This window comes from Euleptes europaea, chromosome 2, assembly GCF_029931775.1.
Source record: "Euleptes europaea isolate rEulEur1 chromosome 2, rEulEur1.hap1, whole genome shotgun sequence".
In the NCBI taxonomy this organism is placed as follows: Eukaryota; Metazoa; Chordata; class Lepidosauria; order Squamata; family Sphaerodactylidae; genus Euleptes; species Euleptes europaea.
Window position 1 is genome coordinate 131,603,997 of NC_079313.1, and position 17,970 is coordinate 131,621,966.

The window sequence follows — 17,970 nt, forward strand, 5'->3', positions numbered from 1 at the left end:
AAGGAAGTAGGAAAAAGCAACTTTTCACAAGTACTACAGGCGTGATCCTTCCTTGCGTGGGCATCAAATCTGTACATGGAGGGATCCCCATAAGGCTCAACAGATACTTGCTTTCCCCCCCTCGAGAAGCAGTGAGAAGTCCTGATTGCCTGTGCACACAACACTTGTACACGAGGGCTAAATGGGGAAACCAGGGCTCCAGTTAAGCCCTACAGGAAGCCCTCAACAGACTGGCATTACACCAACACAGAGAAGGATTTTGCCCATTGAATTTTGTAAGAAAGCATTATGTAGCTAATCCAGCAAGTACCTGCCTAATATCTGCTGCATTTTACAATTGTTCAAAAATGTTCTGTTTTTGTGAAACAGGCTTTACCAAAGTATTTTTCTTGCAAAATATACAATATATACAAAGAGTCCACAGTCAATTCTTACTGTTTTTCTGAGTGACTCATTATTGAGTGGTCATTCCCTTACTATGTCTTATTGGAAGGAGGAAGAGTTTCTGAATGTGATGGCCTTTGACCACCTGTTTGTATTTCTGGCTTGGAGTCTCTGTCACATTCTTTACTTTTACTGCGGTCCTTGCGATCGCTGGTTCTCTCTTTGTCACGGTCCCTATCCCTTTCGCGGTCTTTTTCTCTGCTTCGAGCTTCTCTGTCCCTGTATCTGTCATAATCCCGGTCCCTGCTTCTTGATCGGTCTCGTCTTCGGTAAGAATCTCCTTCTCTGGTTCTGACTCTCTCTCTATTTCGTTCCCAGTCTTTACCTCGCTCGGACTCCCTTTCTCTGTCTTTGTTATAGTTTCTGTCTCTGTTCTTATCCCAGTCTTTTTCTCTGTGTCTCTCCCAATTCCTCTCCCTGCCTCTATTCCAGTTTCTGCCGTGGTCTCTTTCCCACGGCCGATTATGATCACGGTCTCGTCGTCTGTCATCAGTTCCTCTGTTTGGGCGATTATCAGACTGCTGGACATCAGGCTGCTCTAACATTTTCTCCTTATTACCGCCCTCAAATCTCTCTCTCTGCCGCCCTTCAAAAGTCTGAGATCTATACTCATTACTTCGGCCATCTCGAAAATCAGATGCCGGCCACTGGGCTTCAGAATCAGATCCCTGTCCTGAAGTATTAGAGTGGGAGGCAGGTGGCCCAGATTCATCCCACTCTTTCCTATGCTGTGGTGGATGACTTGGAAGATCCAAAAGTGGTCTTGGGGCTGGTTTCACACCTTGCTGTGTCTGCCCTTGAAAATTATGTCTTTTGGGGGGAGGTTCATTTTGTTCTGGAAATGGACCAGGTGCGCCTCCCCTTGGTCCAAACTGATGTGGGGCTGGGCCTCTCTGGCTTGGAAATCTGGGTGGTGGGCTCCCTCTCCGTTCTTCAAATGGTGCCGGTAAGAGTCCCCTTGGTCCTGGCATGTGACCTGGAGCAGGTCCTCTTTGCCCTTCAAATTTACTTGGAGGAGGACCCCTTGAACCCCCAAAGTGATTAGGCGGTGGACCTCTTGGCCCTGCAAACTGATTTGGTGGGCCCCCTCTTTGTCCTTTAAATTGAGTTGGAGGAGGCCTTCTTTGACCCCCAAAAGTAAAAGGTGAAGGTCCTCTATTCCCCATAAACTGGGGCGGCTCAGGGCCTTCAAATTTCCCAGGCGGTCCAGTCATCTCATGATACTGGGAATCTGGAAATTCCTTGTGTTCAATGTGAGGCTCCCTATGCTCTTCAAACTGAGAGGGTGCCATTTCTCTTGGACCTCCAGGAAATGATGGTGAAGGGCCCCTGTTATCACCAAAGAGAGGCGGCGGTCCATGTTGTGCAGAAAATAATGAAGGGATAGGTGCTCTTGGCGCTCCAAACCTGTTTGGTGGAGGCCCCCTCTGTCCATCGTTGTTTGGGGGAGGATTATGCCCTTCAGGAAACGGTGGTGGTGGGCCCCTCTGTCCATGGAAATCAGGAGCACCACACATTAGTGAAGGAGGAACACCTTTCTGCCCAAGAGAAGCAAACGGGGCTCCACCTCTTTCTTCCTCACTTTGAACTGCTGGAGCTCCCGCCTGTTCAAAAAAGTGGCAAGACTGAGGATTTCTTTGGCCGTCGTATTGCAATGAAGAGGGGCCCCTTTCTGCTTCAAAGTGACCAGGAACTTTTTCCTGGGGTGTGACCCCAGCGCCTGAAAAAGAATCTCTTCCTACCCCTGCTGCACTACTGTCCTGAGACACATTAGACCAACTTACATTCTGACCATCATTAGGTGCAGAGAAACTAGGCAGGAAACATGGATTGGGAGGTGTGGGTAGCAGTACTTTACGAGGGGGTGCAGTTACGGATGCTTCACCAGCTGGTTTATTTATGGTTTCCTGGTGAACTTGTGGGGGATTTTCAAACTTGATAGTAGGTACATCTTGTTCAGGCAATGCAGAACCTTTTTCACCCATTATCCAGGTTTCACTATGACCAGGCTGCGTAACAGACATCAATGTTTTATCATCTTTGTTAAATAATGTTTGTGGCGGACCTGAATAGCTGGGTAAAATCATGTCCCGCGTGGAGGATTCTCCCTGAATCGTTTGTGTCTTTAAATTAGAGTCAGTATTTTCATTACCCTCAGTTATGATCCTTCGAGCTTGTCGGGGATCTCTACTTTGTCTGGGATCACTTCCCTGACTTAACAGTTGGGTCTGACTTAAGGAAGTGATCAATTCTGATTTTTCAGTAGTCGGTTTTTCGTTTTGAAATAACTCAATTTTTGCTATGGCTGACTTTGGAGGAGGCGACAGTAACGCTTCAGAGACGGAAAAACAAGCCAACGATACACCAACAGCTGCTCTTTGCTGTCTAAGAGCTTCCTCTTGTTCTTCCAGTTGCCTTTTCTGCTCCTCTATTTGTTTGTTTAATTCTTCTAACATTTTCTGCTGTTCTACCAAAGTTGTTGGAGCAGATATATCAGGGACAAACGGAGCAGATGTTGCCAAAGAGTTGCTTTTAGACTCCGAATACATTCTGTTGGGTAAGTCTTCAACAGTAACTTTTGCCTCTTCTAAGATGGTTTCATCTTCGGGATCGTAGGCTTCATCTTCTTGCTCTGAAGCTTCACGTTGTTTTTCAAGTCCAGTTTCGCCACTCTGCATTGCGAAAGCTCTCTCTGGGCCGTACTCTTCCTCGGGATCATAAGGTCTGTCGTCTTCCTCCTCTTCAATAGCTTTATCTTTTGACATCTGCCCAAACTGCTGCACAATGGGATCCAGTAAAGGAACAGTCGGCAGCCCTTCTTCAATACTTGTTTGAGCTTCAGTCTTAGACATCTGAGTCGTTTCAGAGTCCTTGGTTACAGAGTCAAAGGATTTCTTTTTTCCAAACAGCGTTTGCAGGATGTGATCAAGAGGTGTGGATGATTTTGAAGAGGAGGGAGCTGAAGAAGATGGGGTCGTTGTGTTAGTTCCCGGCAATGAAACGTTTGATGATGTGGCAGTGGTTGAGCTTCCCATTTTAACTGATGATAATATTTTTAGCATAGCAGGTGTTACTATTGAAGACTGTTCCGAAGGAGGAGCTGGGGGTGGAGGTGGTGGAGAGCCAGGTGGTGTTGTACTGACAACTGTATCTGCAGAATACAGGGAGAATTTTGGAGATTTCTTCTCTTGCTGAGAAAGTGAAGTGCCTTTAGGATATGTAGATACTTCTGTCTCATCCTGTAACTGAATTCTGCTTCGTTTTTCGTCTACCTTTTCAGATTCCAACACAGTTGCAGGACGCTTGGCTTTCTGACAAATCACTAATCCAAGAATTAAGTTTGGACGTGTCGATTCAAGACCTGCAAGACAAAAGAAGATTCCATGTAAGATTTTTAAATTTAAGCTTAAACTAGTGATACAGTTTAGTAGTTTTAGCACTAAGTAGAGCTACTGTAATTGGCAAATATCGGCAAAAACTGTGACATGAAAACAATCCATATTCGAAATTCATTCATTCATACTAAAAACAGTTTGCTACTGAAAGTCTAACAAATATAACTATTCTGATACAATGAAAATATTCATGTCAGTATGAAAGGTTATATCTTATTATTAAAATAAATAATAATTTGGAGATAAAAACCAGAAAACATGCCACCGCTCAATAAAAAAATGTGCCCAACTTCCATTAGTGTATTTTCCTTAAACATTTCTGTGAATAGATCACAATGGGTGTTAGTCTGTCACTAGCAATAGAAAAGAGCAAGAGTCCAGTAGCACCTTAAAGACTAACAAAGTAGTGCTCCTGGACTCTTGCTCTTTTCTACTGCTAGTGACAGACTAACACAGCTACCCATTGTGACCTATCTCCATGGAAGGCACCACATTTAGCCATACAGAATGGCAATCCATCAACCTTGTAAAGAAACTTGCAGAGTTACTGTGAATGCTACATTTACATTGCAGAACTGACAGCCATAACAGGAGGTGAGCAATCTTCACATATTTCATTCAGTTTAATAAGGATACAATTATAACCACCAGGAGTAGTCTGTTTAACAAAGAACTACAGAAAATACTGGAAACAAATATGGTTGAAGCTTGTAACAACAGTCTTTCTGGAAGAGATGGTCAACTGGCTCCTACACTTTGTTCCCTGGGGAGTGGTGCATATAAGGATCCCTCCACCCAGACAAGAAGTTCTTCCAAAGAGCCTCATGCATCAGCAGGTACTCCTTTTTACTGGAGGAAGACCCCACTGCTAACAGAATGCAGTGGTAGGATCTAACCTATTGATAATTAATAGAGCATTGCATAGCAACCTTATGGAAGAGGAATGATGTGAACAAACATTATTATTCAGTTTCTTGAAAGAAGAAACGGATCAAAGGCATTACAGATGGGACTCAGTGGTGCAGAGTAGGGTTGCCAGCTCCAGGTAGAGAAATGCCTGGAGATTTTGGGGTGGAGCCTGAGAAGGGCAAGGTTTGGGGAGGGGCTTCTATGGGGTTACCAAAGTAACTCTAATAGTATGGTAAACCAGGATTATCTGCATATTGCAGAAGAGGGACCTCATATCAAGGAGAAAGTGGCTTGTTTAAGGTCACCTAGTAAGTTTGTTGGCCTACATGAGATTTAAGAAGATGTTGGTTTTTATATGCCGACTTTCTCTGCCATTTAAGGGAGACTCAAACTGGCTTACAATCTCCTTCCCCTCCCCACAACAGACACTCTTTGAGATAGGTAGGAACCAACCCGGTTCACCAGGTTAGCCTCCGCCACTCATGTGGAGGAATGGGGAATCAAACCTGGTTCTCCAGATCAGAGTCCACCGCTCCAAACCACTGCTCTTAACCACTACATCACGCTGGTGACAGCCTGGTTCCCAGATCATTTTCACTATGCTATACTAGCTGCCATATTTCAATAATCAGATAATTGTTTTTTTGCAGAATCAACAAATTATGAGTACAAAGGATATTCTAATTCTGAAGAGCAAAAATCTATTTAATAAACTTTCTAGTTAAAATAAAGTTTATTCTAATGTTGGTAGACAGTCAGGAAAAATGCTAAATTCTACAGGTCAGACCTCTAAATTTGTAAACAAAATTCTGCTTTTCAAAACCTGTAAGCTCACTGATCTAACTCATCCTTCCAGTATACATTGCTAGTATACCACATTTCAATAATTAATGGATTGTTTTGATTTTGTTTCTAGTCACTTCTCTTTTAATTCCCCACGTGTCTCCTTTTAACTAAACATGGGGCAAACATCAACATTTCAGTGGTTTCCATTTACACACTGTCTTTACTCCTAATTTCTCTTTTTATCAACTTTGTCTTGAATGTATTGGACAGGAAAACATTGTATTGCGTGTCCCCTGTAAATGAGCTTATTTATATTGCAGTCGAAAGTATAATTACACACCTGTAATTTAACATGTTTAGAGAATCTGCTGAATAAGGTCCTAAAAACAACTGCTGGATGAAACGAAGTACTCTTTAGACAAAATGCTTCAGAACTGCACTATAGGGATCATTGTAGGATGTAAACTTAATTGCTGGGATCCCATGGTGGTGCTAGCAGAGGTGCAAGGAATCTTCACCAGAAGCGAGAGGCTCTCAAGCTGGAAGTCAGGGGAAGGCTCCTTGTGTTAGAGGAAAGCACCATTCAGCCCAGGGTTCACACAGCCATTAATGTGGGCGCTCATGGGACTACCACCTTCCCATTTCAAAGTTGCTTTTGAAAAAAATCAAATAAACTTATTGTGATGTCAAACAAAGCTACAACTCGCCTCCTTTGTACTGTTCTGAGCAAATTATCTGCTGGGCCATCTAATAAATTGTTACTTCACATTATTTCTCATGGATCAGATTTTGCCTTTAGTGCAACTTCAGTTTCTGGAAGGAGTCACTCTTTAATCATTACACTTCTAGCAATGGCATCTAATGTGCCTCTAAAAATGCTTGATACATTTGGATCCCCCAAACCACTTAAGGAAAATACTTGCATTGACCTCTGTACTGTCATACTTTCGTTCACAGATTACTCTCAGTTGAACCTCATCCCTTTTCCATTCCCCCATTTTAAAAACTCATCTGTTAAGGTCTACTCTTTCTCCAGTGTTCTCTTCATCTGCCAAAGTTACTGAGATTTCAATGGCCAGTGTGCAGAATTGCAGCTCTAATGCTCTGAGCAGACTATGTTGGTTTTATGAACTGTATAGCACCCTCTGCAATGCTGATACATACACACCCAAGGGGCTTGAGAAGTTAGCTTCAACTTCAACTACCATCAAACTATTTCCACTTGCAGAAGCCAAATTAAATTGGAATTTTGGTTCAGAAACAAATTTTGGTAGAAACAGATTGATAAAGGAGGATTGGAGCTGATAAGTTCTTCTTTTAAACCACTGGTTATGTAAGCATTTGTTCTGCTTGTATTTTTCTGAATAGAAATCTGAGATTTTTATTTCAGCTTAAAGCAATTGTAATGTGTCTAAAGATATTTCTCTTTGGAGACAGAGACCCACAGATTTTTATAAATTGCCTCCCTCAAAACCAAAATATTGAGGATTTACATAGGAACTGTGGCTATGCTTTCAAGTTCTCTCTTCTATAAACCTTTAAAAGGCTGTAGCTCTCCAAATATTTTAATGCTAGATCTAGATATAAAAGCAGATTTCATAGAAGGGCGGGAAATAAAGTAGTGACAATACTACTGATATTCATTGAGCAGCAGGACCATTTTGGTGGCTTTGCTTCCAACCCTCAGTCTAACCCATTACACCAATTCCATTCACTTTGGCATACCTTAGCAATTCTGTCAGTACTGGCCCTCATCGGCTTAGAAAGCTGAGCTGCTCATAGCATGGCCAGTGACTGCCAGCTACTTAACTGACAATGTCGGTTACACTTGCTTTTGAGGGGAATGAGAAAAGCAGTTTGGATGAGGGGCCATACCATCTGGAACAGGTAAGTCACTTAAGAAATACTGATGCATATAAATGTATGCAATGGTTTCCAGAGGGGCAGGTGATGCTTATGTGAGAAGACCTCTTCTCACTAACAAACGGGAAAAGTGGTGGTGTTTTGTTTTGTTAAGCAGGGAAGCTATGGATGTAGAGATAGCAGTTATCTAAGAATACTGAGTCTGAGCTGCCAAACATTTGTCTAAGTTGATATATGCATGGAAAGTTCTGGAGAGCCAGCGAGGTTCTAGTGTGTCTGACCAGGATCTAGGAGACTTGGGTTTGAATCCCCACACAGCCATGAAAGCTGGCTAGATGACCTTAGGCCAGTCATAAGAAAGGCAATGCTGGATCAGACCAAGGTCCATCAAGTCCAGCAATCTGTTCACACAGTGGCCAACCAGGTGTCTTTAGGAAGCCCACAAACAGGACTACAAACAGTCACCTGCTCTCGTCCTAATCTACCTCACAGGGTTGTTGTGACGATAAACTGGAGGAGAGGAGAACAATGTAAGCCGCTTTGGGTCCCTGCTGGGGAGAAACGGAGGGTATGAATAAAATAAATAAATTTTGAAGATATCCACTCTTATACCACCACCAATGATTTCATGATTACTGAGGCTGAAAACATGCTGACTCCTGAAAGCCAGCCACGATTCGTGGATGAAGACTAACAATAGGAAGTTCATTATATCCCAGATAAATGTTTAAAATTATGGAAAGTGAATAAATATCAATGCTACCAGTGCAAGATTTTTGGTGACAGTGGTGGTTAGCAGAAGATTGTATACCTGCAGATTCCACGCTATCCTCTCCCAGCACTCCTCCACAATGGAGAAAGAAAATATGGGAGATTAACTGAGTAGAAACAGCCAAAAGAGAGATACAAGGCCAAACGTTAATGTAGGGCCAACTAATATAAACATAAACATGTGATAATGATGGGTGAATGAAGTGTGATTTATCATCTCTGTAGGTACAGAAGATATTTCACTGCAGAATCTGTCAGAGAGGGCTATTAACAGTAATTCCAGTCCCTTTCCCTCATTTCCATTCCTGACTACTGACAAACACAGCTAACCCAACCAAGACTCCTTTCATCAGAAGTTGAATGATTGAATCACAACTTTATTCAAATGTTTCAGCCATGTTACAATGGTGTGTCCTTTTCCCTTTTCTTGGTTTTGATACCAATCGAGATATTCTCTTGCAAAAAGGACGTCAGCTCTATGGCAGACTGGCCCACTGATCCAAGTACAGATGGAGACTTCAGGGGATGCATCCCAGCTCAGATGTCTACTGCCACCACAAGGTATGTCACAGCCATCAAACCCACCACCACTCTTCATAAAAGGCAACTCATTTCCTTTCTTTCTGAAGTACTTTGTGGACCCCATTCTAAAAGTATTGTGATAAATGGTACTTTTAAAGTTTGAGATATCCTCCTATTTAGGAATTGATTCCCAAGCTTTTAGGTTGAGCAATAACCTAAAATCCAGAACCAATTCTGAAGTGGAGTAGTCTGTGAGATAAAAATTTCTAGTACCTTACCAAATCTCTTTTTTAAATCAGACATTTCACAGACTAGTAGCATTACAAAATAGTAGTATGATTACAAAATATTAAAATTGAAAGACACAATAACCACTTTGTATCAATTACTTTTATTGAGATTATGTAATGAAAGCAGTAAATTCCATTTAACACAAGTTGAGAAATATGAATCTTGTTTTATGCCTTTTCCCACGTTTACATACAGAAATAACGGGAGATAGCTGTCTCTCTAAGATTCTATTTGTTTTCTGCATATTATAACTAAAATTAGTGAATGAACACAAACTTGAACAAATAGACAAGTTTAGAATTGGAAATGTAGTATGTCTAAGGTCTTCAAAATACTAATCATGGATCTTGTTTGGTCTATGCTGTAAATCCATGCATCTTTCATAAAATTATGCTGTAATTTCATCTTCTCTGGTAAGAAGTAAATTTCAGGGGAGGAGATTACTGAAGAAACCTTTTTGTGAACTGCAGAACACCCTGTACTAAGATATTCAGTGGGGTTCCTTATACAGTCTTATGGGACTATAAATTTAGAATATACATCATAAACCATACTTTCAGGTAGTGTCCCCCTGCTGCCTCCCCTAATCCAGAATGATCTAAAAGGAGCATTTTCTTTGAGAAAGCTTGAGTTGGCACACCACCTGCATTCCCTAAACATCTGAATCCACTCTTAATTGTTTATACTAGGGATGTTTGCTTGGATTTAGCCAGCCTAAAAAAATATACCCCAAAAACACATCAGGTTTTTGAGGGTATATATTCCAGATCAGGATACACATTAGAGAATCCTGGTCAATTCTGGTATCCCAATCCCAAATATTCCTGGAAATATTTGGGAATATCCAGGGCTAGAGTTTTAAAACACCAAACTTTTTTCTTTTCTTTTTGCAGGTTCCCAGGCAACAGGGAAGCAGTTCTCACAGGCAAATTGGGATTTCATATTAAGGGGAACTGGCCAGGTTGCTTCTGTTGGAATTCTCCTGATTTACATTGGTTCTGTTAGTGGTGCTGCCACACTGGCCCCGGATTCTGCTTGGCTTCTATGGTTTGACACTGATGCTGCTGGGCTTGCAACAGCATCCCCTGCTTCAGTTTGTTTGGCTTGGATTCTCTGGTTTGACATTGGATGTGTTGGGCTTGCCACACTGGTCTGACGTTCTGCTGGGATTCTCCGGTTTGATGTTGGTTCGGTTTGCATTGGAAAGCTTTTGGCCAGTGGCTGCTTGCTCTTGTGTGTTTGGCTATTTTTTGCCCTGGAGAAACCAAGGCATTTTTTCCCATCGGACACAATGGAGGACGGCTGGGGGCATCTTGTTTCAGGGCCCACAGAACTGGACTACTTGGTCCAATATACTTGAAACTTTGGCATTCTTTAGTGGGCAGGCAGCATCAGCTCTGCTGCAATTTTGGTGTCACTGCCCCTCCACCCTCTTTCAAAGGATTCTTCCATAGAGAATAAGGGACCCAAATAATTTTGGAGAAAAACCTGAATCCAAGTACTGAACCAGTATTGGAGACTGGAGTAATCCAGAATACTGATAATTATTCCCTCCATGAAATCCAGATCTGAAAAAACGATTTTTCCTGTTGCACGTCTATAGTTTATAGACTTTTTGGAAATAAACAAAGGACGGGAAATTATATTAGCTAAGAAAGTGCCCCGTGGAGCAGAGTGGTAAGCTGCAGTATTGCAGTTGAAGCTCTGCTCACGACCTGAGTTCGATCCCAACGGAAGTTGGTTTCAGGTAGCCGGCTCAAGGGTGACTCAGCCTTCCATCCTTCCGAGGTCGGTAAAAGGAGTACCCAGCTTGCTGGGGGTAAAGGGAAGATGACTGGGGAAGGCACTGGCAAACCACCCCGTGAACAAAGTCTGCCTTGGAAATGTCGGGATGTGACGTCACCCCATGGGTCAGGAATGACCCGGTGCTTGCACAGGGGACCTTTACCTTTTTAAGAAAGTGCAGCAGATCAGAGACACATACGCAGTCTAATGAAATCATTTCAGCATTGTTTTGTCTATAGACATCTTGACCCAATTTGCACACCATTACCTTGCCAGTTTTCAAACCGTATACTGGGGATGTTTGGGTTGTTCAGAAGCTCTAACAAGATCAGTAATGAAAGACAAATCTCCTTGAAAAAAATATAATACTGATACCAAGGCTCTCTCTTCACCAAGGTTCTCTCTTCACAGGGGCAATGTGTCGAGCAGAAATTCAAAAGCAGAATATAAAGTTACCTAAGGTTGGACCTTAAGAACTGCAAGCAGAACACAACCTTCCCACTTCCCAACCCCCTGTAGTGCCCCCGCCCAAATGTTGCCTTCTGCTTGCATAAGAAGCCATTTGGGTCTCACATGTTACAGAAAAAAAACAAAAAACCCCAACACGATTAAAATTTAAATCTGAAAAAGGCCCTGCGTATGAACTAAGGCAAGAACTTTGGATTGTTGTGTTGTCTGGAAGCACACACTCTTCTGACTGATTTTGTTCTTCTCTGGAATCTCAGGTCTCCATGAAGCTTTTATAAATATAGGATATCACAAAGCGGAGCCTCAAACGCAGGTACAGGGCACACATTCATTTTAGACCTTGCAGAGCCTGACAGCTTGGATTCAATTAGGCCATCGTAACTGTTGGTAGCCATCTGCCTGGTCAACTACAGTAAGTAAGTGTCACTGCTAAGCAGAGAGGCTTTGCAAAAGTAGGTTCTTGTACTTTTAGTCTCACGGACACTGCTACGCTCTTCTGCACGTGCACCAGGGTTTACTAGATGAAGGAAGGGCTGCCTCTTCTCTCCAGTTTAGGCAGCAGTTTACACCTGCATCAGTTTGCGGGCTCTTCTCTGACTTGGTTTTAACGTTGTTTCATTATGTGAGGGTCCTAATGTATTCCAGCTCATTGTAATTTACTTGTTTTACTATCAGGCCACTATGGGACGACGAGGAAAAGCGTTAACAGAAATATAGTAACTAAAAACTGCAACTCTTTGAGGTACCCTAGACGTTGCCTTGGAGGACCTTCCTACTTCTAGAAGCAGCTTTTTAGTTGGAGACGTGGGAACACGTGGCAAAGGGAGTGGGGCTGTGGAAGCTCCTGGTTGCTTTGGATGCCACTCTATACGTTTAGGCACTCCTTCATGTCCCGAACTGTAGAAAGCAACTATAAGGATGGTTTAAAAAGCACACACAACTACTTTCAACTGCTGAGACTGGAATGTGGGAGCTGAAAAGGATAACAGTACCCATCTAAGAATTCAACTGAACACAACTCATCCATTGTTTTTAATGAAGCCCATGAACATGTTATGATGATTCAGTATTTTTCTTGCGCTGAACGTTTAGGGACGGCGACTGCGTTAAGCATTTAAAGAATAATATCTCAGTGCTGCCTGGCTCAGTTCCTGGAATCCTCACCATGTCAGCTGCTTAAAAGCTATACCGCACCACACTTACCTTTAGATGTCCCAGACCAAAAAAACCCAAAAATTTAAGAGGAGGCTTTTGCTGATACCAGTCACTTAGTACAAAGGGAAAATGTAGGCATCCCGATGTGCCTGGTACTAATATGGTGCATTGCATTAACTTTGGATAAGGAAGAGTCATTCTTTGAGATTCAGGCCTTTCTGTTTGTCATTCAGCACTTCAGCCAGTAAGAAAAAAAAATATGATCAAGGGGATGAATGCACGGGTTAATCCCACCTCTCTCTTCTCTTACACACACATTCAACACATGTGCACAAATATGTATTTAAGAAGATGTTAGCATTTGTATGTGAAGGCAAACATACTGAGTGTGGTTGTGGTGTTCATAAACCTGATGTATCTATGCATCTGCTTGGATATTACTTTCTTCCAGGATTCTTCCTCGGGAGACACCGAGAGTAGGCCTTGGATATTCTCTCTCCTGGCTCCCATACTGTGGTGAGATGAAAGTGACTAAATCCGGAGATCTTGTCCACATTTGAACGAGGTTAGGCATTCATGACAGTTTGGAAACCAACATACAAACCTTTCCTTCCAGCCTGAGTGGTATTTTGTGGATTGTCATGCTTGCCAGTATTTGGGGATGGTGCCTACCTTTGCTTCTCAAAAACATGGAATATTGTGCTGCAATATTTTAAGTCTCCCTATGATATACTCAATCGATTTGCAAGCCTGTAAAAGGAAAGTGCTCCCCAGCTCTGGGAGACAGTTAAATTATTGCAGCCATGTTACCAAAACTTGTTTGTACGTTAAAACGTTTCTTTTCTGAGTGCATTTAACTAAGGTATGTGTTATGTATGGCTAAATGCCGCGGATGACTAATGTAAAACTTGCAGTTGTAACTTAGCAGGCTGGATGTATTTCTGGGTTTCCTATAATTCATCGCTTACCTGGTCCCTCAAAGGGCAAAAGTTTGGGTGGAATAGGATCCTTAGCACTGAGAGGAATCAGATAGAGGTCCTTGACATGTCTGTTGTTATTAGCTACAACACCAAATCGACCACGACTGCTAAAATAGGAGTACAGAGAAATGTAGGCGACCTCCTCTTCTTCTGTTGCAGGATGGAAACGAATCAAGCATAGTTCCTACAATACAAAAAAATATAAAGGAAAAATGCTGACCTATTGCTAGTAGAAGGATGACATTTTGTTAAAGTGGGTGGAACCTCCCCACAGCTCACCTCCAAGAGCCCTCCCTGCAAACCATCACAAAAAGCAACCAGGAACCAAAAATGCTACAACAGCAGCAGCCAAGGCACAAAGAGCCACTGGGAAATACTGTTCTCCAGAGTTCAAGTCTGACATGGAATCACAACCCCTAGAGAATTGCGTTTCCCAGACTCCCCGCACCTGGGATGATGCCATAGCAATGTAGTTCTGGGCATTCCGCAGGGAATCAAAGGGTAAGAAGACTTTGTTGCTACCACTGCCAGTTAAATAAAGAGGAAGGAAACAGGTGGTGGGGAAATGACAGGACTGCAGGTGGGGTGGGCTGGCTGCCCCAGTGTGAACAGGTCTCAGTTCATGTTGGCATTGAACCAAGTTACTTCAAAACAGGGAAGTCTGCAACCTGAACTCTGTCAACATTCTTGTTGCAATGATGTTAATGCACTTCATGTATGGGAAAGAACAGTTCTAGAATTTTGATAGCTATCTCCTTAATCAAAACTGTCAAAGTAATATGAAATTACATTACCAATATAGTTTTATGACACATTTAGCTTGTTCTCAAACACATGCAATACAATGTTTCTTAGGAGCTCCTGCCAACAGAAGTTCTATTGTTAGTGCAAAGCACAGATTTTCTCAGATTTCTTACTGGGTTTGCTCACTGTCAACCAGGGATTATTTATACTGTGTAAAATCAGCAGAATACGCCTGGAAGAGGATAAGAGTATCTATAGAATGGAAGGGGCAGCCAGTTGTGGTCTGTCACTTGCCTTAAAAGATTTTAGATTCAAATGATTAGATAAGAACATAAGAAAGGCCATGCTGGATCAGATCAAAGTCCATCCAGCAGTCTTGTTCACACAGTAGCCAACCAGGTGCCTCTAGGAAGCCCACAAACAAGATGACTGCGGCAGCATTATCCTGCCTGCGTTCCAAAGCACCTAATATAATAGGCATGCTCCTCTGACCCTGGAGAGAATAGGTATGCATCAGGACTAGTATCCATTTTGACTAGTAGCCATGGATAGCCCTCTCCTCCATGAACATGTCCACTCCCCTTTTAAAGCCTTCCAATGGAATCCAAAGAGCTAATTGGGGGTGGAATGACAAAGAGGTCATTTTCAGTTTGTTAAGAGTACACCCCCCCACTTTGCTCTGTCATGCTGCAGCATCAAACCTCCTCCCACCCTCACATTAGCAGAGCTAGTTGGAGCCCGTAATTATTTCAAATAAAGTAGAAATTCATTTATCATTACCAGACGTGACTTTTAAATGAGTACCTTTGACACAGACGATTTAAGTTTGCCAATGTAATCCCACACTGTCTTCGGCGAGATCCTCCCTCCAATGTGAATGGTATCTGGTAAATCCTAAGTAAGAAGCATTACATGGCGATGTGAGGGGGGTGGGGGAACATAATCTGAGGGCCAGTTATCCTGTCCCTCTTCCAGCTCCCAGTGAACAGAATGAGACTGCCAAAATGCAAGTAGAAACTATATTGTTATTTTTTTACAGCCAGCGTTCATAGTTCTTTCCACACTCTCCTTTCACATCTTAGCATCTAGCAGAAAACTATCCTCTTACTGATCCTTCAAACCCATGGATCCTCAGACTCTGGGTTTAATAAAATATTAATTTCAGTACCAAAAGTAAACCGGTCTCAAGCTTGTAAATAGCCATTCTCTCCTCTACCAAAGTAGAAAGTAACATCTGACCTAGAGTATCTTGGTACAGATGATTATAAACCAAGAATCATTTTGAACCCTTTTGTTCCTCTCATGCAGAAGAGTTGGAACCTATTTGCCACGTACATATCTTGCCAGTTTTGCAAGTTTTGTGTGTTTAAGTGCCGTCAAGTCGCAGCCAACTTATGGCAACCCTGTAGGGTTTTCAAGGCAAGAGGCTAACAGAGGGGGTTTTCCTCCCTCTGCATAGCGACCCTGGACTTCCATGGTGGTCTCCCATCCAAGAACTAACCAGGACCGACCCTTCTTAGCTTCTGAGATCTGATGAGATCAGGCTAGCCTGTGCCATCCAGGTCAGGGCTGAAAGTTTTACTTCTGCCAATAAATTTCCAGACACACTTCAAAATGCTGGTTCTGACTTAAAACCCCAAGCAATATGAGGATGCTTAAAAGACAGTGTGTGCTATATGCTCTTGGCTACCAACTAAAATGTTGATTTGCGCTCCTGGATGAAGGTAAGGAAGATTTCAGCTGTTCTCCTATCCCTCCCTCCCAAAGGAAACTTTCCTCATCAATACAGATTAAAAAATAAAAATAAACAGTGATTATTGTGTGAAAGCAATTTGCAATATGGACAGTCCTTCCTACAGTTTTAATCCACAAAGCAAGAGTACTTGAAATGATTGTTTAAGTAATAATTAAATGAAGTGAGTTTCTACAGATCCCTCCTAATGTTATGGCTCTGGAAATATTTCACAATGGAACAGGGGAGGCAGGGGAAGAGGTAATATATTCCATAATGATTTAGTGTGTGGTAACTAAATGTGAAGCCCTAAAAATGAAAAATATTGCATGGGAGTATTAAGTGCATAGTACCATCGGGATGATTAGCACTACTTTACTTATTGCCAATCAATAACATTTTATTGGTTTTAGAATATAAGAATTGCTTTTCTATACAATACTCAAGGCAACATACCCAATACGTTAACATTACGTGTTTTATACTTATGCCTTGTTTGCGATTTCTACAATCCTAGCCTTATTAAATTGTTTATTAGCTTTCTCCTCATCCCATTTATTGCACTGAATTACATTATGTAATCAATCTTGAGTCTCAGAGAGGAAGGTGGACGATAAACAACATAAATGAAAATAAAATAATTAAAATGTCATCCTCAAAGCTCCATTGCAACAGTCAAGGGTGGCTAACTCTTGCCACTTCTACTGACGGTGAATGAGGAGTGCGCCCATTACTAAGGAATGAGTGAGTCTCTCTTTCTCTTCTAAATTAATGGCTATATTACTTTAGCAAGATAAGCTACATTCAGTAGCAACATTCAATTCCCCCTTTATTAATTTAGCAGCAGGTGCCTCTACTGTGGTCAAGTCACAGCTGACTTATGGCAACCCTGTAGGGTTTCCAAGGCAAGAGACATTCGGAGGTGGTTTGCCATTGCCTGCCTCTGCCAGGGCTGAGAAGAGTTCGGAGAGAACTGTGACTGGCCCAAGGTCGCCCAGCACGCTTCATGTGGAGGAGTGGGGAATCGAACCTGGTCCTCCAGATTAGAGTCCGCCGCTCTTAATCACCACGCTGGCCCTAGTTGCCTGTACTATTAATTTTAATATCCCTGCCAGGGAGACTGGTTCATTTTAACTCAAATGCTAAAATTAATTCCAAGCATCTTATTTTTTTAGTTTAGCTTTCATGCTAATGAACTGGCTTTTAGTTCGGAAGTATTTTTTACACCATTTCTAAAAGTATTTAATAAAAAAGTAATTTCAAATGTAGTTCACACACAAACACATAAGGACATCAAAGTCTAACCTCACTGAGGTAGTCAAAGGTCCCAGAAACAGGATATGCTTTGGTGACAAACTTGGCCACACTCTGCATGTTGATGAAGCCTTTCCAAATGGTGCTGATGCGTGAGAGAAACTGGGAAGTGTCTCCTTCCTGAGGGGACCGTGGCTCTGAAATACTGAAAAGCAGAAAGCCAAGGGGAAAAAACTGGTCAGGTGGGAAATCTTCCTACAACCAAGAGCAAAGTAGATTTTTCAGTGGAAAAAAAACAACGACTCACAACTATAATTACATATGCAACCATGTTTAATGGTCACAACAATATAGAATTCACTGACCCAGATATATAAGTTCCACTACTGTTAAGAATTCAGTTGTTAAAGAGTTGTGGTGGCTCCTCTTGTATAAGGGAGAGAACCAGATGTGAAGGAGACTCAGGTCAGGATCCTGCTTTGGGTGAGTCTGGGTGGTGTCTTGGTCACACTGTGTGCGTACTACCGAGGATGGCAAATTCACCACAGAGGAAAGCACTGTGACTGCACTAATATTATATTTCACTGTGCTGCTACTGTAAGATTCAATGAAATTCTAAGAGATGCTGTTCAGCTCAATGTAATTGCAACACAACTTCGGGGAAGGGCCGTGGCTCAGTGGTAGAACATCTGCTTGGCATGCAGAAGGTTCCAGGTTCAGTCCCCAGCATCTCCAGTTAAAGGGACTAGGCAAGTAGGTGATGTGAAAGATCTTCTGCCTGAGACCTTGGAGAGCCGCTGCCGGTCTGAGTAGACAATACTGACTTCGATGGACCCAATGGTCCGGTTCAGTATAAGGCAGCTTCATGTGT

At 42.3% G+C, this 17,970-nt stretch overlaps 1 protein-coding gene across 1 annotated transcript in view; it reads right to left on the minus strand.

Moving 5' to 3' along the window:
- Positions 1–437: 437 nt before the first annotated feature.
- DIDO1 (death inducer-obliterator 1) overlaps positions 438–17,970 on the minus strand; it is a 60,718-nt gene continuing 43,185 nt past the window's right edge. The window contains exons 15-18 of the mRNA XM_056844497.1: positions 17,151–17,304; positions 14,918–15,007; positions 13,358–13,553; positions 438–3,805 (exon numbers count right to left, since the gene is read on the minus strand). Of these exons, the coding sequence (XP_056700475.1) occupies positions 477–3,805; positions 13,358–13,553; positions 14,918–15,007; positions 17,151–17,304 (3,769 nt within the window). The 3' untranslated portion in view covers positions 438–476. The remainder of the gene's footprint in view (positions 3,806–13,357; positions 13,554–14,917; positions 15,008–17,150; positions 17,305–17,970) is intronic.